This window comes from Ostrinia nubilalis, chromosome 1 (genome assembly GCF_963855985.1).
Source record: "Ostrinia nubilalis chromosome 1, ilOstNubi1.1, whole genome shotgun sequence".
NCBI classification, from domain to species: Eukaryota; Metazoa; Arthropoda; class Insecta; order Lepidoptera; family Crambidae; genus Ostrinia; species Ostrinia nubilalis.
In genome coordinates this window covers 17,287,547-17,311,066 of record NC_087088.1, presented here as the reverse complement: position 1 = coordinate 17,311,066, position 23,520 = coordinate 17,287,547, and the positions used below count along the sequence as shown (strand labels likewise).

At 35.0% G+C, this 23,520-nt stretch overlaps 1 protein-coding gene across 1 annotated transcript; it reads left to right on the top strand.

Moving 5' to 3' along the window:
* Positions 1–1,650: 1,650 nt before the first annotated feature.
* On the top strand, positions 1,651–23,408 carry LOC135074278 (RCC1-like G exchanging factor-like protein). Its single transcript, XM_063968562.1, has 7 exons — positions 1,651–1,840; positions 1,923–2,098; positions 2,182–2,373; positions 2,463–2,665; positions 22,338–22,510; positions 22,585–22,749; positions 23,058–23,408. The coding sequence occupies exons 1-7, from the start codon at positions 1,738–1,740 to the stop codon at positions 23,393–23,395; spliced, it is 1,350 nt and encodes a 449-aa protein (XP_063824632.1). The 5' UTR covers positions 1,651–1,737; the 3' UTR covers positions 23,396–23,408.
* The last annotated feature ends 112 nt before the right edge of the window (positions 23,409–23,520 follow it).

Genomic DNA, 23,520 nt, shown 5'->3' with positions numbered 1-23,520 from the left:
TTTTAACTTAAATGCTTATTTTACTTCGAAATTTTTTGTTTTTATTTGAAATCTAACTTGTCTTTATCAAAATTACAAATCTAGAGCCATTTTCAGTTTCGTTGTTAACGAAGCGTTGAATGGTGCGCCCGGAGAGGCTTAGTTCAAACGATCATTGCAAACGTTGTGATAGGGATAGAGTCATGCGATTTTTGGTTTTACAAAGGTAATACGATAAAAAATAATACAAAGTAATAAAAACCACCGGTTATAGGGGCATTTTTTGGAGAAATTTATCAAATAACCAAAAAACACGAATTTAAAAGCAGATATTTTTCAAAAAGTATCATTTTTTATTATTTGTTGGCCTTTTTTGTGTATTTTATGTATTTTTTTAGTATCGCCTGTTATTTAGCATGATTACTATTTTTATTTTATTAGGATATATCGCTTAGTTTAAAAGTTATAACGTTTTCTTTACAGTAAGTAATTAGAAGAAAAAAAATTCTATAAAATTTTTTAAAAAAATCTCAAAAATTTTTTGACCTCTTTTTTGTCGATAAAAATAGGTCTAGTTTCATCTATTTTCATATGTACACTTTAACGTGACTCACACTGTATTTTATGTTGGTAGATACACAATAGCATAGACTAATGTTTTGACACCCTGTTAAAATTTTTATTAGTCATTTATTTTTTCCTGACCAAACAGATACCATAATAATATATTTTATCTATTCTACCCATATTTTGTAAGTAAAATAATAAAAAGTTTGAAAAGAAAGAAATTACAAGTCCGATTTACCTAAACAAATAAATTAAAAATACTTGCGGATCAAAAGTACTCAATCATACTACAATTTACGAAAAAATCACGCGTGACGCGTATACGTCAGTAGGCAGTCAACTGACATAGACCCGGCGTCTACGAGTGCCAAAGCACGACTGATTTATGCCATTTGATGCACCCGATTTTATAGTATTTTCAAATTAATTTTTCATTTGAAGATTGAAGATAGATATTTTTTCTTTTTCACACAATAATAGTACTATGTTTCTTCTTAAGTATAAAGTAGTTTATGTTGCCAAATGACTTTTAGATTATGAGATGTGACCTGTTTTCTTGCAGTAATTTTCTCGAATTTTGACTATCTTAGACATGATAAAAATGCATTTTAATGAATGAAACATCAAAATTTTCTCAATACACTTTCTTCTTCAGGGTATGCTTATTCTAATGAATACATTCTATCTTCTTACTTAGAAATAAATTTGTTGTAATATTAGTTCAAAGTTGTGCCTTCGCGAGTTACCTGGAAATCGGGCTTTCGAAATTCGCTGTTTTCGTAGGCAAAAATCCAATTTGAACGAGATTTTGTCAATAGACATTCCGTAAAAACGTATGATAATTACGATGATATAAGTCAAAAGAAGCTATAACAATAAATTATATGACTAAAATCATTTCGAAATCTGCCAAATTCTCGATTTCTACATGAAAAATGTGACAACGCTCTTAAATGTAAAAAATCTATTATTTAGAATAAATCCATATTTAATTTTCATGATTCCTCTGTATCTGATGTTCGATTCTGAACCGTAGATCACAAGTCGTTTTTGGAAATTATTTATTGGAAACGACGTCGAACGGAACGTCAGTTTCGGATCGGAAATAAAAAAAGCAAATGTCACAACATAACCTCAAATAATTCGCGAAAATTATGCTAAAATAAATTAATAAAGTATTAAATTTCAATTATGAATGCATTAATGTTTCGTAGAAATTGTAGATTAATAACCCAGCGTGCTTATGCCACTACTAAGAAGAAAATATCGACTGAGTCTGATGAAGATCTACCAAGTAAGTGCTCTCTAATGTTGTAAAATCTTCTGAGATGGTCTACTTTAGCTCAATTTTAAACATCTGAATATTTTTCTTTTAGTTTTTCAATACCCCGTGAGTAAAAGCTCGGACAGACGCGTCTATGTGTGGGGTCTGGCAGAAACTGGTGCCCTTGGCATCCACTTGCCAAGGGGCAAGCGCGGTAAAAAGGCATACAAGAATAACTTCACGCTGGCTTGGCATCCTACGAGGTCCAGTTTTGCGGAGAGATTTGATGTAGGTGTTATACATTAGTTTTATAGCACTTTAATCTTTGTTTCAATACTTTCAATACTCATATTCTCTTGAATTCTTTCTAGGTGACACAAATAGCCAGTGGTTACGGTTTCACTGTGGCTGCAATCAAAACAAATGAGCAGCACAAAGTGTTTGGCACTGGCATCAACACAGACTCGCAGATTGGATACCATGCACCTCGCATTGGTCATCCCCTGGAGCTAGTATTAAGCCCAGCACCTATTTATGTGCCTTACAAATCTTTGGAGAGCAAGGTAAAGATTGTAAAACTTTATAGAGGTTTTAATATTCATCTCCATTTTTAGAGTGAATTAGTACCTACCTATAAGTTTTGTTATTCCAGATTGTAGGTTTATCAGCAGGCAGAGCTCACACAGTGATTCTAACAGACAATGAAGGAGCATACACCCTGGGAAACAATGCATATGGCCAGTGCGGGAGAAAGATCAATCCCACTGAGGAATATAAAGGCAGCATGATCTCACATAACATCAAGAGATTAGGCAAAGAGAACATCACTGATGTTTGTTGTGGCCAGGATCATACGTAGGTATTCAATCATCATCATCATTTCAGCCACAGGACGTCCACTGCTGAACATAGGCCTCCCCCAATGACTTCCACATCGCACGGTTGGTAGCGGCCTGCATCCAGCGCCTTCCCGCTACCGTAGGTAGGTAGGTAGGTACTAGGGTTTGTACCCGGGTAATCCCGGAACCGAAAGAACCGGGAAAACCCGGGTTTTTTCGACAGCTTAAGAACCGGGTTTTAAAAATTCAAAACCCGGTTCTTTCGGTACTTTCGGGTTTTGCATAGTTATCTAAAAATCTGTTATAGGTATTAGGCATGAGTCGTAACAAGAACATTGCGAACGTATAGAGAACCTAAAGATATCAGATTAGCTACTAATAAAGATTAGCTACTAATAAAGATTACCTACTTATTGGTTTTGTATTTTGTTTTTTTTTATGAGATATGTAAATATTTTAAGTATTTTTCTTACAATTTTTTTAAATCACTGGCATATTTTTGTTTGCGCTTACGCTGCGACAGGTTATACAGAAGATTGACGAGTATAACTTGCCACTATGCTTGGCGTTCGTAGACTATGAGAAGGTCTTCGATTTGTTCGGGTCTTGGGCAGTGCTTACAGTCTCTTCAGCGGTGCCGTATTGACTATCGGTATATCGAGGTGCTGAAGTGCTTGTACAAAAACGCCACCATGTCGGTCCGAGTACAGGAGCAGAGCACGAGGACGATTCCTCTGCAGTGAGGCGTTAGGCAGGGAGATGTTATATCTCCTAAACTGTTCACCACTGCATTGGAAGACGCTTTCAAACTCCTTGAATGGAAAGGATTCGGCATAAATATTAATGGCGAGTACATCACTCACCTTCCGTTTGCCCACGATACTGATTGTGGTCATGGCAGAATCGTTGTAAGATCTTGGCACAATGCTCAAAGACCTTAATTGAGTTTCCTAACAAGTAGGCCTGAGGATGAATATGGACAAAACAAAGCTTATGTCCAATGTCCATGTTGCGCCCTAGCCCTACCCAGTTTCGGTTGGGAGCTCAATCCTCGAGATTGTTGACGATCCAGCTAGGTAGGTCCAATTTCGAAAAGGGAGTCAATCGTCGAATCCAACTCAGCTAGGCAGCCTTCGGGAAACTACGCAACATCTTTTCATCCAAAATACCTCAGTGCCTGAGGACGAAAGTCTACAACCAATGTGTGTTACCAGTGATGATTTATGGCTCGGAAACGTGGCCTCTCACTATAGGCCTTATACAGAAGCTCAAAGTTGCACAGCGTGCTATGGAGAGGGCTATGCTCGGTGTTTCTTTACGAGATCGAATCAGAAATGAGGAGATCCGTCAATGAACTAAAGTAGCGACTTTAGTTCATTTACGGATCTCCTCATTTCTATGTCAGCGGATTTAGCGGACATAGCCCGAGGCGGACGCAGAACTGACGGCCGATGGGGCAGGAAGGTCCTGGAATGGAGGCCGCGTACCGGAAAACGCAGCGTGGAACGTCCACCCACAAGGTGGACCGACGACATCATAAAAGTAGCAGGGACGCGCTGGACGCAGGCCAATCGATCAACATGGAAAGCATTGGGGGAGGTTTATGTTCAGCAGTGGACGTCCTATCCTATGGTTTAAAATTAAATGATGATGATGATGATATTTTTGTGTGAGAGTATTGGCAACACTCCTCCTTTATTTGCTTTGCATCTGACAGTCAATATATAAATAGTCAAATATATCGATAAGTTGGATGAAAAAGACTGATTGTGGTACCTCAATTGAAAACTAATTATTTTACTTTTTTTTTTATTTTTGGGAGTAGAATTTATTTATTTATTTATTTATTTGAACACCAACAAGGTTACATTGAGGCTTCACAAAAGTAACTATAAAAAATGACACTTGTTAAATGCAAACTTGAAAAGCGCGGGAAACGTCGTACTTGGTGGACGTCATTTTTCTTGCTTAAAATTTTTAAATTAGAAAAAGGATCAGATTGGTGGTTTAGTGCATAAATAAGTAGCCTTTTAAGTTATATTTATCATTTTATTGTAGTGTAGCATTCACCTCTGCAGTTCTGGGTGAGTTTTAATTGTTTTTTCTCGTGATGAACGAGCCGGACGATCCTGGCGGGACAACCCCCCAGGCGTCAAATTTTGTTACTATTTCAACATTTTCAACATGTAGTCAGTCAGGTATGGATACGGAAGGTTCTGTAATGGACACGGACGGATCTGAAAGTACTTCTAACCCTTCTAAAAGAAAGAGAGTTGTTGTTCGTAAAGTTTGCAAGCATTGTAATAAAAAGCGCAAAAATCGTCATAGCAAATCTTCTACATTGAGCCAGGTACCTAATGATTCTGATTGTTGTTGTGCAAACACTGAAAACTTAAATAGTGCTAAAAAAGTTGTTGAAAATGTGATTCCTTTTGTTACTCCATCAACTCCTGTTGCTACTCAGTCCCACACATCTGATTCGACCCCTACTCCACCCAATTTGGTAAGTAGATGCTTTTATGAGGCTACTGATGTTGCGCCCTTTGTTGTTCATATACAGAAAGAACAAACTGTGCCAAATGAAAACTGTACTCTGCACCCCGTGACTGTGGGACATTTTCTAAAACGAAAATCTATAAGAGGTATTGTTGATGGTAGTCTGAAAAAAATAGGTAGAAATCGGATTTCTGTTGCTTTCTCTCGTTTTGAAGATGCCAATGCATTCCTTAATAATGACCTGCTTAAAACAAACAATTACAAAACTTTTATCCCAATTTTCAATATCACACGGATGGGAGTGGTCAGAGGAGTTCCTACAGAGTGGAGTGATGAGGACATCTTAAATAATATAACTGTGCCAATGGGATGTGGTAAAATTTTAAAAATTAGAAGACTGAAAAAAAAGAATATTGTTAATGGAAAGTCAGAATTTGTCCCCATTGAGACGGTTGTATTAACTTTTGATGGCCAGGTTCTCCCTAAAAGAGTTTTTGTCTGTTACAACTCCTTACCTGTTGATCTTTACATCTATCCAACAATCCAATGTTACCAATGCTGCCGTTATGGTCACGTAAAGAGTCAATGTAGGTCCCTTCCAAGATGTTATAAATGCGGTCTTGGCCACTCCGGTGAAACCTGTAATGTTGAGGAAGAAAATGTAATATGTTTCTTGTGCTCAGGTCCCCATCAGGCTACTAATAGAAAATGCCCTGAATACTCACGACAAAAAAATATTAAGGAGACAATGGCCAAAAGTTGCATTACCTATGCTGAAGCATTAAAACTTCATCCTCCAATTGGCAAATCTTTTGCAGATGTTTTAAGATCTGGCAGCACAACTCAATCACAATCTTCTAGTAATCATCCTCAAAACTCCAAATTAAAATATGTCCCCAATAATAACCCAGGCTGGAATTCATACAAAAAAACTGTATTAATGAAACCTAAATCACCTTTTAAACCAGGTAAAAGTTATGACCAAGTACAACATCAAAATATGACCAATGATTACAATACTCCGTTTGGTCCAAGTCAAAGTGTTTTAGGTAAAAATGACAATGCTAGCACCTTAACAAATATGTCTATTAAAGAACTAATTATTACACTAATTACCTCTTTGAATCAATCTAATTTAGTACCGTCCAACGTTGCCTTTCAAAATAATGATCTCGTAGCTGACCTTAGCTCTATTGCTGATGGTAAAGTTCTCCCTAGCAGTTCAGTGGAACTGTCGAAGCATTAACAGTAAGAAAAGTGATTTAAATAAATAAATAAATAAATAAATAAATATCCTTGGACATTTTACACTGCGCCTCTAGTCCCAAACTAAGCAAAGCTTGTACTATGGGTACTAGACGACGGGATAAACATACTTAAATACTTTTTTTTTTTTTTTTTTTTTTTGTAAATACATACATATTATACATAGAAAACACCCAGACCCGTCACAGAAATTAAAATTCATCATTTCAATTTCTGCCCGGCCGGGAATCGAACCCGGGACCTCTCGGCATAGTAGTCCGTTCTGAACCACTACACCAAACAAATTTACTACATTTGATTAATGAATTTGATCCTTTTTTAATTGCCTTACAAGAAACCTGGCTCCGTCCAGATTCTAACTTTAAAATTTCTGGTTTCTCATGTGCCAGAGAAGATAGATATGATAATTATGGTGGGGTAGCTTTGCTAGTCCATCATTCTATTCCATTTTCACATATTCCCCTGCCATCACACAATAATGATTTTTCTATAATAGCTGTGTCTATAAATAACATCAGTTTTGTTTCTGTTTATATTCCTCACCCGTCAACTATTGTTTATGATGAAGTAGAACTAATTCTTAGCAACATCCCTAAACCTATCATAATCATGGGTGATTTCAACGCACAACACCAGTCATGGGGCAGTAGTAATTCCAACCACTATGGTAGTAGAATCGTAGATTTTCTGGACAATAATAACTTGTGTATTCTCAATACTGGAATTGCTACTCGTCGTACTCAACCGCATGAAGGTGTAAGTGTTCCCGATTTAACTATATGTAGCCCGAGGTTCGCTTCCACTTTGGCCTGGTCCACTCTCCCTTCCACCTATGGGAGTGATCATTTTCCTATAGTTTTTTCATTTCCGGATATAAATAAAGTTAGTACTAGTCGCTCTCCACGGTTTAAATATAAAATTCAACATGCCGACTGGAATCTTTACAAAGAAAAAGTAGAACAGAAAATTCAAACACTACCTGTAGTTCAAAATAACAATTACACCTTTTGTGCAGAAACGTTAGCATCTGTTTTATTAGAAGTAGCAGATGAAATTTTTCCCGCCAAAAGTAGTAATAGAAATAAATTACCCCCTCCCCCTTGGTGGGATAGAGAGTGTACGGAGGCTATCAAAAAAAGAAAGGAAGCTGAAAGAATATATTCATCCCATTCTACAGCTGAGAATTTTAATAATTTATCAAACTTAGTCAATAGTACCAGAAAATTATTTAAACAAAAAAAGTGGGAAAGTTGGAGAGGTTTTTGCCATTCTATTTCCCCTGATACTCCGCCTTCTGCAGTTTGGACTAATATAAGGCGCTTTAGATCAGCATATAAAGTTCCTTCACCCAAGCTCCTTGATGAACCACTAGTTGAAAATTTCTTAGATAGTCTTGCCCCTTCTTTTGTCCCACAAGATCTGTTAATTCCAAATGAACAATTCTCTTCATATTCAGACCATTCTGGATTAGCTAATCCTTTCAGTCTCTCTGAACTGAAAGGTATTCTCTCATATGTAAAGGATTCTGCACCTGGCATGGATGGAATTCCCTATTCTTTTCTAGTTAATTTAAATGATGCAGCTTTAACTTATTATCTTTCTCTCATAAATTATATAATGTATTCCGGAAATATTCCTCCTCATTGGAAAGTTCAGGAAATAATTCCAATCTTAAAACCAAATAAATGTCCATCCAATGCTGAATCTTACCGCCCAATAGCACTATCTTCTGTCCTTATAAAATTAGCCGAGCATCTTATTAAAAATAGACTTGAATGGTTTGTAGAAAGTAAAGGTCTACTAAGTAATTTCCAGTTTGGTTTCAGAAAAGGCAGGAGCACTGCAGACAGTATTGCCATTTTTATTACTGACATTAGATTAGCCTTCTCTAAGAATGAGCACCTTCTTGCAGCATTTCTAGACATATCAGCTGCTTATGACAATGTCGTTTTATCAATCCTTAGAGACAAGCTAGTAAATTTAAAGGTTCCTAGTATTTTAATAAATTTTATCATAAATATTTTGGTAGGACGTAGTATTAATGTTGTGTGTGGAGATACGACTAAATCTAGATTATTGTGGAATGGGTTACCTCAAGGATCAGTATTAAGCCCACTGCTTTTTAATATATACTCATCGGACCTAGAATGCTCTATTACTAATAATGTTAGTATTTTGCAATACGCAGATGACCTTCTCCTTTATTTTTCTGATAAAAGCGTTGCAAAGCTCTGTGCTTCACTTAACCTTTCTTTACAAATGCTTAAATCATGGCTAGATATAAATGGTTTAAGTCTTTCTGTCGCAAAAAGCTCAGTTGTTCTTTTTTCCCGAATGCGTCGCCCTCCTCCAGTATTAGTGGAATATCACAATTTAATTATTCCGGTTAATAATGAAGCCAAGTTCTTAGGTATAACCTTAGATTCGAAACTTACGGGAATGTCTCATTTATATAATATTAGTGCTAAATGCGAGCGTACGCTTAATATATTAAGATGTTTAGCTGGAGTATGGTGGGGCGCTCACCCATTTAATTTAAAACTTGTATATAATGCATTAATAAGAAGCTCCCTTGACTATGGCACACAATTTTTAGAACCCTGTAGCTTGGTAGGAATGAAAAAGCTTGATGTTATTCAAACAAAAGCACTCAGAATAGTAGTCGGGGCCATGAAGTCTAGCCCGAATAACGCTCTGCAAGTTGAATGTTCTGACCCGCCTTTAAGACTTCGCCGTCAGTTCCTCTGTGATAAATTCTTATTTCGAGCTTTTCAGCTATCAAATCACCCTTTGTTTTCAAAATTAGAAGCGTTGTCTGAACAAGTACAAAATTCGTCATATTGGTCTCATAAAACACCACCATGTCTAGTCATTAGTTTCCGAAAACTCCTTTCTTTACAAGCTCCTACTCACAAATCTATGTATTTACCTGTATTCTGTGCAAATTATGATGCTCTAATCCTTTCGCCTAATGTAAAATTTGATATAAATATTTGTAAGTCTGATATTCATGCAAATATAAAATTTAATATGATTTTAGACAATGATTGGGACGGTTGGCATCATTTATACTGTGATGCCTCAAAACATTCAAACAATGGACATGTTGGTGTAGGTGTGTACCATACCCAATATAAAATTAACCAGATGATTAAACTGCCACCTGAATCATCTGTTTTCACAGGAGAGTGTTTTGGCATTTTCAAGTCATTAGAGTATATCTTACTTATGAAACTCCAAAAAGCTGTTGTATTTAGTGATTCTAAAAGTGCATTACAAGCATTAGTAAAATTCCCGTTCAAATCAAATTCTTGTTACCCTATTATTATTGACTGTAGAAAACTGTTACTAACTTGTTCATTATTAGACATAGTAGTAAATTTTGCTTGGATTCCCGGGCATTGTAAAATTTTTGGTAATGAAAAAGCTGATTCCTTAGCTAATAATGCTGTGACTGTTGGTGACATTTTTCCTTACAAAAATTACGCACATGATTTAATTGCATTACCAAAAGTGTATATGCGTGAAAAATGGCATGAGGAGTGGGACATCAGTAGTCAAAGTAAAGGTAAAGCTTTTAAACTAATCCAACCATGTATTCCGAGAAAACCTTGGTTTTTCAGAACAAATCTTGATAAATTTTCTGTTTCAAGCATTATCCGTATGAGATTGGGGCATGTATGTTCCCCAGCTCATTTAGCAAGGCTTAATATAGTCGAGAATGATGTGTGTGACTGTGGTGTGGAATCAGGTGATTTAAATCACATTTTCTTTGCTTGCCAAATTCACGATCGTTCCTCCTTTATGTCATCTCTCCTAGCCCTCCGTGTCCCTCTACCCACTTCTATATCTTGCCTCCTCAGTTTAAATGATTTTGATATTTATAAATCTATTTCTGAATATTTAATTTTAAATAATATTAAACTTTAATTTATCTCTCAAGTATTCAATGCACTTTAATGTTTATCCTTTATATTTTTCATATTTAATTTCTCCACCTCCCAACCTGATCCTCATCCTTTTCTGTATTCCACCCCGGTTCGTTTTTTACCTAAACGTTTCCTAACCTTTTCTCCCACACCGTTGTGGCTAAACGCAAACCGCGAAAGCCAAGAAAAAAAAAAAAAAAAAAAAAAAAAAAAAAAAAAAAATGCAAACTTAATTATAGGTGAAAACATCATGCGTTGCATGACCTGAATGTCTCCAACTTCCTCATTGGCCCTAGAGCAATTCCAAGTATACCATCAATAAAAGCCTAATTAGAGTCATCAAACCTCTCAGTCATTCAATTAGAGCCATTAGAACTTCATAACTATGAGTTGTTTTCTATGTGTAAGCTGAGGACACGTGTCTCCAGCTGACACATCTGTATCTTCGTAAATATTTATGCTACGATAATGTATTATACCTCAAAAATTACAGTCGAATCCAAATAGTAGGCTTTCCACTTTTCAAGACTTTAGCTCAAATACTGTTAAAACCACGATCAAAAAACTATGTGCGAGCTGGAGTACCGTGTCTCCAGCTTACACATCTGTATCTTCGTAAATATTTAAGCTACATCAATGTTTTATATCTCATAAATTAAAGTCGAATAAAAAAACCCGACTTCAATTCTTTCAAAGCTTTATTTCGAACCGTTTTCGAACTACGAACCGATACGTATGTGTAAGCTGGTGACACGTAACACACGGTGGATTATTAAAACCGTATAAGTTAGAGTTGCGTTTTAAAGATCAAATAATTCGTTATAATTAAAGTACACACGAGACATAATTTCAAATCTCTAGGCCTCTTAGTTTCAGAATTAAAAGCCAAAAACTATTTTCCCGCCAAATAATTCAAATAATATGGGTCGACTGCGACGTTGCCGTTCCGTGCGTCCACTAGAGCAATCGAATTTGAACCTAAAAACTAGTACTGTTTGAATCATTTTTATTTGTAGTTTAAATCATTTAATTTCGATTATAAGAATTTTAGACTAGGAGCCGGCTGATTTCTGTATTGAGTACCTAATAACCTATAAAATATTTTGATAATAAGTTTTTATTTTGATCACAATGTTTTATTTAATCGAGGCAAAAACATTGCATCTATACTAATATTATAAATGTGAAAGTAACTTTGTCTTGCTTTCACGCCTAAACCACTGAACCGATTTTGATGAAATTTGGCATAGAGATGGTTGAGTCCCGGGAAAGGACGTAGGATAGATTTTATCCCAGTTTTTGAAATATGATAAAGATTTTCATCATTATCATATCATCTGAAAATTATAAATAACTTGAAAAAATCGAGTATTCGGGTAGCCCTAGTGATACTCTACCTCTGGGCTTCGGCTTGACAGTACTTTTTGGGAAACCTTGTACAGGTGAACAATGGTGGCGCCCCCTATCAATGTGTTTGGTGGGACAGTTCAGTTTAGTGGGTCTTTTATAGCTGAGACGGTTCATTGTTCAATACAATCAATTCTTTCCTCTCTATTATTTTAGGTGCCTTATGTACGTATAGATTACGCACATTCTTTTTATATGAACGTAAGGGTGGGATTTAGGGGGTCACAAAACCGGTTTTACCGAAACCGAAAAAAAAACTGTATTCAGACATGGCAAAACCAGGTTATTCTTGGAAATATAATAGCTAGTGAAATGAAACACTCTTGTAGGTTGTTTAACTTGTATTTCAGCACCACTGATTTACACAATTCCGACATTATGACGTCAACCTAATAGCACCTCTCGCTTCGAACGCTCAAATCGAACTGACTGTCCAGCGGCATGCCAGCGATAAGGTAACTTCCCCTTCCATTAGTGAAAGTCGACCGGTTCGAAACGACTTATCGACGGCATGCCCCGGAAGTAGTCAAATGCAATACTTATTTCATAATTAGCTGTTTTTTAATTTTTAAAATACTAAAATGTATACAATAAAAATCTAAAATAATTAAATTAAATAATAAATATGAAATAATTGGATGTAATACACAATAAATTCTAAAATCATTCTAATGTCTGCAAAATGCCTATGATGTAATCAAATAAAGTATTTTAATTTAATAATGGGTTTTTGGGTTCTTCTAAAATACAATACAAATACTAAAATTGTTGCAATAACTATTTAAAAGTAACCAATAATCGTATAAAATACAATATAAATTCTAAAATCATTACATTCGGCCATCCGACACCGTGATGCCTCCCGGCATTCACGTCCAATAAGGATTTATTCTAAAATCATTAATATTACTTTTCAAAACAATATGGAGCATATTAGTAGTATGATAAACAATTCTATGACAACTTGTTAACAAGTGTTTTAACATTAATAATGCATTTTAGAAACTATATTCTCCATATTAAACCAGTAACAAATGTTAAGAAAGGGATAAAAATCTTGTAGGTACTTATACACACTATAAATTTTCACCTAATCTATATTATTCGTAATGACTTATTTTATAACCAATAATAACGGATATTTGCATGAAATTCAGATATTAATCGTTTTACTTTATAATGTTCTCAAAACTTCTCATATCGAATATATTGGAAACTTCTCTTTTTAAATCCAAATTTTTATTTCACATAAATACACGTCCATTAGCTGTTAGTACATAATCAATTTAATCACAGTGTATCTTGCCATGATTGCTATGTGAAAGATAGTAAGTTTATAAGAACATGTCAAAACGTTAATATTTTATCCAATTATATCCAATTATATCCATTTGTAACCGTAATCTGGTAAATAATGAATTATTATGGTCACGATTTATGATTAACACTAAAGGTACTTTCATCAGAATTATGTATTTCTAAGGCCTTAACATAATTTTCTCCTCTACAAATATTCCAAGTTTTTTTAAACCAATAGGTACAATTACAATGTTCTTATATTATGTGTTTCTGAATGTCTGTGATGCTAGATTTCATCACGATTAGCGCAACATATTTGCCATCTAGCTGTACGTGGGACCACTAAAAATAATTTGGCATCAACCTTACTGTATCTGCTATTTGAAGAGATTATGATGTTTGGATGGGTTGTCGTCAGATTCTATGACTAAATTTTGGTATTTGGACTATTCGCGGAACTAAATTTCTTCTCTTTTTTTTTTTTAACGTGGTTCTTAAGGCAGCATATCCAGTGGAAACTTTAAAGTCCTAAAAAATATACACCTTTTTTTAGCACACACACCACAGCTAGTGTCTCTAACTCATGGAAGTTGTCTTTCATTGAAGATGTCTTTAATCAGGGGTCGTCTGTCTGTGGGTCGACTAAAATAAGTGACTGCTACAGATCTTTGTAGACTTTTCTCTTTATCATCAAGACCTGACTTAAATATACGGTAAACTTAAGTAAACGGTGTGTTTGCATAAATAAAAAATTTGTATTTGTATTTGTATTTGTATTTGTATATGATTTAGAGTCCTGAATAATATTGATAAACAGCTATGGATCAAGTTAGTCATCTATGGATTTCTGAACCCTTTTCCCTTTTGTAATGAGATAAGTGGTAATGGTGGTATTTGCACATTATTTTTCATCCTGACATCAAAGACTGCACGTGTACCTACGTCCAATCTCAGTCAGATTTATAGCAATACAATCGCGATAATTTCACAAAAGAGTATAAAGCTTATCTAACTAATCAGAACTAAGTCCGGGCTTAGTCATAATATCAGCTCTATCGAGAGTATCCATAGCTGAGGGGTCTTTTAAAATTCGATTTACATGACATATTGGACATGCTCTAAAAAGCATTGACGTAGCTATTAAAACATTTGCTTTAACCCTCAATTTGCATGGTAGGTCCCAGGGAAGGACATACAAAACAAACAACTGTGACAAACAAAATTCCACGCGGGCGAACCCTCGGCGGAAAGCTATTCGCGTTGTAAAATATTAGTTTATCTAAACATCCCCTGTATATACTTTTTTATCACTTGATAATATAGAACCACCTAAGGCGGGAATCGAACCCACGGCCTTAAGCTCGCCAGGTGTCAAGTTATTTTAAAAATTTAAATCGAAAGGCAACTCTAAACGCCAGAAACTATCCTCTGTAAAACTAGAAATTTATGTTAACTGGTATTCACCCGTGTCCGTCATCTTCGTGGCTCTCGAAAATATTCTGACCAGGAATTTTATAGAATGTCAGTATTCAAAACCGTGAGAAATTGCAGTTGCGTGAAGTTTTGACCAATAGACGTGTTGACACCACCAGTCAATTGACGTACTTTTAAAAACTGTTAAATCAAACTCCCATAGATTTTGTATGGCACGACAAGCAAGTGACGTCACTATTTTGTGAATTTAATCAAACTACTTTTCTTAATTACAATGCGACCAAAAACGGTAATTTACAGGTCATTTCAGATTAAGTTTTCAAGATCAGAATGTCTTTAATAAATTGTAATATCGAATCAATGGGGAATGGTGTCAAATCGTCCATTGTCAGTGAAGTCTGCTATGCATCATCAACCACTAACACTTCTATAGCGTCAATCTCATCAACATTTTTGTTTATATTAGATCTATACACAGAGGTATGACTGATGATTGACCACAACTTTTACAATTGGAATTGATATTGAAATGATCCGCCAAACTATACTTAGTTTCAGCATCGGTTTTGCGTCAACAAGTGCACTCACTAACAACATTTAAAAGGATTTTTCATTTACCAAAACAGTCTCATATTTCTTTTTTCTGTCATTAAAATAATTACGTAAACTGTTCATCCTTTCAAGTAGTAGGATTCAAAATTTCCTCTAACAGACGTCCGTAGTTCTTATCTAAGCCAATTAACTTTTGCAATGTCTAAGTTAAAGACAAAATTATCTTATTTGCATTAGCTATTATAATAGCGCTCACAAAATTGTCATAAAAAAATCAAAGACTACTACAAGAAAAACTTTAAACTTCTGCTCTTATGGAACCTTGACGTTTCCCCTATATCTTTTGCTCTACCAAAAAATGAATTAAAGTGACCCTAACCTAACATATTATCCTATCTATGAAACCTTGGTACAGGTACTAAGTTCTTTTTATAGTTACAAATTGCATGACGTTTTTATACGACTTCTTACAGTAATATAATATTGTGTTTATTTGAGGTCGCTAACTGATGTAGTTCTTTGAGAAAACTAAATTAGAAAAAAAAGGTGAATTAAACCTAGAAACTACCTATCTAGGTCAGACTAATGTAATCAGAGGTCAGAATAATTCGAAATATATTTTTGAAGTGGAATTATAGATAGACAACATATTGTACTTGGAAAAAGAACCTACCGAAAGTCCGAACCGATGACAATTTTAAAATAAATGAATCATTACTTAATTAATTCACTTTACTTGTGTAAAAATGTTTTTAAAAAATATATTTTTTTTAGCACATTTACTTTAACGTTCCTTTATACGTTATAATCGAATAATTTATTATTACCTTTAATCATTAAAGAAAATTAAAGATTAATTTAAGATATTAAAGATTTACTACATAAGCTAATATTCCCATTTTATTGTAGGTATGCGTAATATAATATTCAATAATTTGTACGCAATAAAAAAACTACCAATGAAAAAAATACTTTTCTTCACTAGAGTATCAGAAATTTTACGAACCACATGTGGCACTGCTCTTTCAGTAGAGCTGGAAGAAGATGAGCTCCTTCGCGTATTTTTCTTCAACCTTGGCCCCATAGAAGACGATCGTGGTGGCGCCTTCTTAAGACGACGACAACTTCGTCCGCTTAGCACGCTTATTTCATCGTCAGCTGACGGGTGTCCCTGGCGGTATACGAGCTCCATCTTCAGTCGTCGTTGTACTCAACTGTGAAATAAAGTACTCGACGAAATAAACTGTGTCTGACCAGCATCAACTCAACATCATATGGAAGCTATGTTCATGTTATATTAAGCAAAAGTTTGATTCATTTCTTTCCCAAAAATCTAAATCTCAAAAACTAATTCTAAAAAATCTTTTGTTTGACAATTAATATTATGCTCCCTGAGCAAAGTGTAGTAAAATACCATTGTGACACGTTTCTATTATGCTTATGCATCACAAATAAAGATTTTGTATTTATATTTGTATTTTATTCAGTGCGACCTACACACACAACTCATGTGACAACTGGGCGGCTTCCTTGTTATGTCAGCAATAGAAGGCTTTTTATTCTAGAGACATCCTAAACAATGGGGCCCTTAAGGCGCATCTAGCCTGGTAAACTGGAGGCACGTTTAGCCTCGTCATACTAAGTCATAGTCATAGTCCCTAATAAACTGGAGGCGCGTCTAGCCTCGTTATATTTAGTCATATTCAAAAGCGCATCTAGCCTGATAAACTGGAGGAGTGTCTAGCCTCGTTATACTAAGTCATAGTCATGGTCATAGTCATAGTCATAGTCTATTTATTTATTTATTTGGAATAAGAACAGCCGACACATATAATAGACTTAAATCAAATATTTTTCTTAAACTAATTAGGCCAAAAAGGTTATCCACAGAATTAACTAATTTTGCTTAAACTATCAAGTTAAAAACAGTAAAGAAATTTATATAGACACCTGACCACAATTCTATGCTGCAAGTCAAAGTCAAAAGTCAAAATATCTTTATTCGTTTAGACTAATTAATAGTACTTACAAATGGTCGAATATTTGTTCTTAAGGAACCTTTACATGTCTCATACTTAGTCATAGTCAATGGCGCATCTAGCCTGATAAACTGGAGGCGCGTCTAGCCTCGTTATATTAAGTCACAGTCATAGTCATGGTCATGGTCACAGTCATGGACATAGTCATGGTCATGGTCATAGTCTAGGCGCATCTAGCCTAATAATCTGGAGGCGCGTCTAGCCTCGTTTCAAACATAACTTTTCCATGCATTAAACGAAATATTCATACTTTTTTTTTACTTGAACTTTTAAAATCAATTACTTAATTACTTTTTAACCAAATAAATTAAAACGTACCTTATGAGCTGTAGATCACGTACCACTTCTGAGTTGAAATGAAACACTCTTGTAGGTTGTTTAACTTGTATTTCAGCACCACTGATTTACACAATTCCGACATTATGACGTCAACCTAATAGCACCTCTCGCTTCGAACGCTCAAATCGAACTGACTGTCCAGCGGCATGCCAGCGATAAGGTAACTTCCCCTTCCATTAGTGAAAGTCGACCGGTTCGAAACGACTTATCGACGGCATGCCCCGGAAGTAGTCAAATGCAATACTTATTTCATAATTAGCTGTTTTTTAATTTTTAAAATACTAAAATGTATACAATAAAAATCTAAAATAATTAAATTAAATAATAAATATGAAATAATTGGATGTAATACACAATAAATTCTAAAATCATTCTAATGTCTGCAAAATGCCTATGATGTAATCAAATAAAGTATTTTAATTTAATAATGGGTTTTTGGGTTCTTCTAAAATACAATACAAATACTAAAATTGTTGCAATAACTATTTAAAAGTAACCAATAATCGTATAAAATACAATATAAATTCTAAAATCATTACACTAGAATGAAATACTAAAATAACAATCAAAAACGTTTTTATTCAGCTTGATTATTATCACAGATCAATTAACATTTTTAATAATTAAGGTAGATACACTATACTAGAAATCCGATGATCTACGTTCTTGTCGGGTATCACTAATGAAATAAAATTCCTACTTCATAAAACTAATTAATCAGGTAAATTATTTATCACAGATCGATCAACTTTCAATAACCTAGGTAGGGTAAGGTGGGGCACAATGTTACACGGGGTACAATGTTACAATGCATATTTCTCCGTCCCTTTCTATTAGTTGTATGATGTTGGTATACACGTTTGTCAAGCTCATAAGAGCTGCTGAACTGAGCCGCTGAACATCATACAACTAATAGAAAGGGACGGAGAAATATGCATTGTAACATTGTACCCCGTGTAACATTGTGCCCCACCTTACCCTATACTTTACTGTGTAGTAGAATACTGAGCCCCGATTACGGTAACTTTTATTAACGTCTACAATCCAGACGCGTTTCTGATTCTGCGATACGATTGGTCAAAACAGCTGACGCACGCTGTTGAACGACCAATCGTATCGCAGAATCGAGAAGCGTGTCTGGATTGTAGACGTTAAAAGTTACCGTAATCGGGGCTCTGGTGATCCACGGTCGGGTCGGGGAGGTTTCCGGCTTTTTTTTTTTGAAGGGACGCGCGCTGGTAGCTGGAGGAGCTTTTCCAGCTTCACCGGGCAGAGTGGCGAGTACAGAAGGTACTCTAGCCGTTTGGCGATCGTCGGTGCGCGTGCCGACGAGGCCGAGTGTGGGCTTCGCGAAGCGAAAGCGAAGACGTTCGCGATCGGGCCGTAGATTCCGGCTACTGGGACCGCAATTAACTGGGACAGTGGTCCCAGTCGCTGGATCGATAAAAATTAAATATTTTTCTTCCAGCGACTAGGTTCACTCATAAATAACTTAAAAAAATATATTATTCAAGCCAAAATCGGTATCGTACTAAAAGGACAATGACCAAAAGTGGTCCAAATGTCCACCACTTATGAGACCTATATTGGCTTATGGTCCATTAAATAGAGATTAACTTTCAGTATGGGACGAAAAATAAATAAACTGTCAGTAAAAAGTTATGACTGTATGAAAAATTGTAGTAGTTTACGCGCTAATCTCAGGAACTACTGGTCCGATTTGAAAAATTCTTTTTGTTATGGATAGCCCATTTATCAACGATGGTTTTAGGTTATATAACATCACCCTACAACCAATAGGGGCGGAGCAGCGACCACCCGACCATAATTCCAATATTGTTGTCTTTCTTCTGAGTTTTTTTTTTCTTTTAGCGAGAATCTAACACGGCACACTAAGCGACATGACATAATATGCATAGATTAATCCGAAATGTGCGATGGATAGAATGATATCAAGAACATTTAATTTTCAGATGAAAAGGTAAAAACATGACTTTTCATTCAGTCATAACTTTTTACTGACAGCATATTTTTGATTGCGGTTTGGTTATAATGAATCAGTATTTAGTAGACTATTTTACTACATAGGTGGTGGTTGACATTTGGACCACACTCCATACATTTTTGGTCATTGTCCTTTATGAATGGTCCCAGAAAAGTATTTAATTTTTTTTACTGATCTGGCGATTGGGACCGCGGTCCTAGTTGATTGCGGTCCCAGTTGGCGGAAACCTCGGGTCGGGTATCACTCATCCATCAGAGATTCGTAAATCTAATTAATCTATTTAATTACCACAGATAAATCATATTTTACTAACTAAATCACCTAAAAGTAACCTTTTCATTAGTGTAACCTAAAAGTAAACCAAAGCAGTTCAAAAATCAGCTAAAAGGTTACAAAAGTAACCTTCTGGCAACACTGACTGTTTCTCAATATTGCAGTCAACTGTCATCTTTTTTTTTAATACAAGTTTTACGGCTATGGATATAGATCCTTACGGCCAATTCTGTGCAAATGCTGTGTTTCGTCTATTTTGTGATGTCTTAGTAGTGATTGTGATTTGTGATGTTAATGTTGTTAATTTTTTTTTTCAACAAAAGAAGAAGAATTCAATGAGGGCTTTCGCGATTGGAAAATCCGCTAGATGGCAATACGTAGACGCGAGGTCCAAATGCTGCGTGATTGGTGGATTTTGACATATCTGTCAATGTCATGCAAAATCTGTTTGTAACCATAGAGCAAAATACAGGGTGGAAACGATAAGTGATCTCACTCGATTATTTCTAAACTATACAAGATATCAATAAACTAGTTATTGATCCTGAAAGTGCTTCATGAGCTCTATCAAACGGTATTAATAATAGGTTACAGAATAAACTGGATCTATCCGAAACTTCAATGTTTCCAGCTTCCATACATTTGGTAGTCACATTATTTTAAAAACTACATATGATATCGTAAAACTGATTACTGATTCTAAAAGTGCTTCACAAGCTCTATCCAATGGTATCAATAATAGGTTACAGAATAAACTGGATGTAACCAAAAATTCAATGTTTCCTTCTTCCATACATTTAGTACTACCACAGTCATGACACTCATCTCTTGACAATATTATAGCAAGTAAAGCCTAAAACCAATGTTTTTCATTAATAATTTAAAATAAGAATACAATTTACGAGTTTATTTTAAGTAATTATTATTAAATTAAAAAAAATACACTTCTAATATTGTGTGTCTGGCATACATTTAGTATGGAAGCTGGAAACATTGAATTTTCAGATAGATCCAGTTTATTCTGTAACTTATTATTGGTACCGTTTGAAAGAGCTCATTAAGCACTTTCAGGATCAGTAACCAGTTTTTTAATATCTGGTATAGTTAAGAAATAATCGAGTGAGATCACTTCACGTTTCCACCCTGTATAGTTGTTACCCATTTTTGCCACTTGACGTGGCAGAATCGTGGGACTTCACGGTATTTAAATAAAAATTAAAGTGGTTGCGTTTAGAAACGCTACAAATATTTGAGTCTTTGGAAACAAGTTCGTTATTATACTTGTATATTAAAATATAATTTTGTTTTACCTAGCTTTTTCTTATTAATAAAATATAGGTTATTAAGTACTCAATACAGAAATCAGCCGGCTCCTAGTCTAAAATTCTTATAATCGAAATTAAATGATTTAAACTACAAATAAAAATGATTCAAACAGTACTAGTTTTTAGGTTCAAATTCGATTGCTCTAGTGGACGCACGGAACGGCAACATCGCAGTCGACCCATATTATTTGAATTATTTGGCGGGAAAATAGTTTTTGGCTTTTAATTCTGAAACTAAGAGGCCTAGAGATTTGAAATTATGTCTCGTGTGTACTTTAATTATAACGAATTATTTGATCTTTAAAACGCAACTCTAACTTATACGGTTTTAATAATCCACCGTGTGTTACGTGTCACCAGCTTACACATACGTATCGGTTCGTAGTTCGAAAACGGTTCGAAATAAAGCTTTGAAAGAATTGAAGTCGGGTTTTTTTATTCGACTTTAATTTATGAGATATAAAACATTGATGTAGCTTAAATATTTACGAAGATACAGATGTGTAAGCTGGAGACACGGTACTCCAGCTCGCACATAGTTTTTTGATCGTGGTTTTAACAGTATTTGAGCTAAAGTCTTGAAAAGTGGAAAGCCTACTATTTGGATTCGACTGTAATTTTTGAGGTATAATACATTATCGTAGCATAAATATTTACGAAGATACAGATGTGTCAGCTGGAGACACGTGTCCTCAGCTTACACATAGAAAACAACTCATAGTTATGAAGTTCTAATGGCTCTAATTGAATGACTGAGAGGTTTGATGACTCTAATTAGGCTTTTATTGATGGTATACTTGGAATTGCTCTAGGGCCAATGAGGAAGTTGGAGACATTCAGGTGTTGCATGCATGCATGTGAAAACATCAATTTAGTAAAAATATAAAAATATTGTAAATCATGTTTGTTGATTATTCCTAGTCTATTCAAAGAAGTGTTATTTCAATAAAAAAAACATAATCAAAATATTGTTTTTTTGGAACCGAAAGAACCGAAAAAACCGGGGCTCCCGGTTCTTATGACCACCAGACCCGAAAAACCCGGTTCCTCAAACCAGAACCGATTCTGCATTCCCTAGTAGGTACTGTAGGTATTCAATGCTATATTTTAATATCAATGGTAGTATGAATTGAATGGAATAAATATACACAACCTGTGTAGTAATAGATTCTCTCTTAAGCACTATTTAAACCATTTATTCAGTAGCAATAGCCTCCACCAGGATACCTCATACACAGTTCTAAATAAATATTACCCTTCAAGAAGGGGTGGGGGTATGTAAATAATTTAAAATACTAATGTAATTTATAATGATTTGTTTTAGACTGTTTATAACAGAGTCAGGGAAGGTGTATGCCTGTGGCTGGGGTGCTGATGGTCAGACTGGACTAGGAATTTATGAGAATCAAGGGATTCCAGCTCCAGTGAAGGGTGATATCACTAGTGAGAAAATTGTGAAGGTTGCATCCACAGTGGACTGTGTGCTTGCCCTAAACGGTCAGTATTACTTGTTCAAATGGTTAAGTATTCTAGAAACAAAGGAAATATGATTATTGTGTAATTTTTTTCAGACAAAGGTGAATTATTTGGCTGGGGAAATTCTGAGTATGGTCAAGTACCAATGGCCAAGAAACAGCAGCAAGTAAACATGTCCTATGCTCTAGTCAACTTCACCAAAGGACTTGGGAAAATAAAAGACATTGCATCAGGGGGATCTTTCTGCCTGATTGTGAATGGTTAGTGTCGGAAAATTATTAAGACAGCTATTAATTGATAAATATTTTAATTTACATATTTACAATAATACTATAAAACAATTTTTATCCATCAACAATTTTCTACTGTACAAAAAACAAATAAACCTACAAACTATTCAGATAAAATGTATCACTTAAAGTATTGTTTTACACAATAACGAAGAATATAATATAATTTGCTTAAAAATAAATGTAAATAACTATTTTTTAAAAATCACATTAGCAACAAGATCAAATTAACATTACTTTAATAACATTATAATAATTCATCCTTATTTAAATTACAGAACATGGTGATGCTTTTGTATGGGGCTTTGGGTTATTAGGGCTGGGCCCCAATGTTCAACATACAGCAAAGCCAACGTTGATACCTCCAGCCCTCTTTGGTCGAAACGAGTTTAATCCTGAATGTACTGTGGAGAAAGTCGCCTGTGGTGTTGGTCATCTGGCAGCCATTACAAACAGCGGAGATCTGTACATGTGGGGCAGAAACAGACATGGCTGTTTAGGATTAGGACACGCAAAAGATCAATACTTCCCCTTGAGAGTGGCCATTGGAGCTCACGTTCTGAAGGCTGTCTGTAGCGTTGATCACACAATAGCCTTATGTAAACCTTTTACATAAATATGCGACTATATTCTGATTATTTAATTTAATATGTATGTACCTGTTATTATAGTTAAATTTTTTTTCCAAAATAAATGATTATAACCAAGTCTTGTTGTAAATAAACTTATTTAAACTTTCCC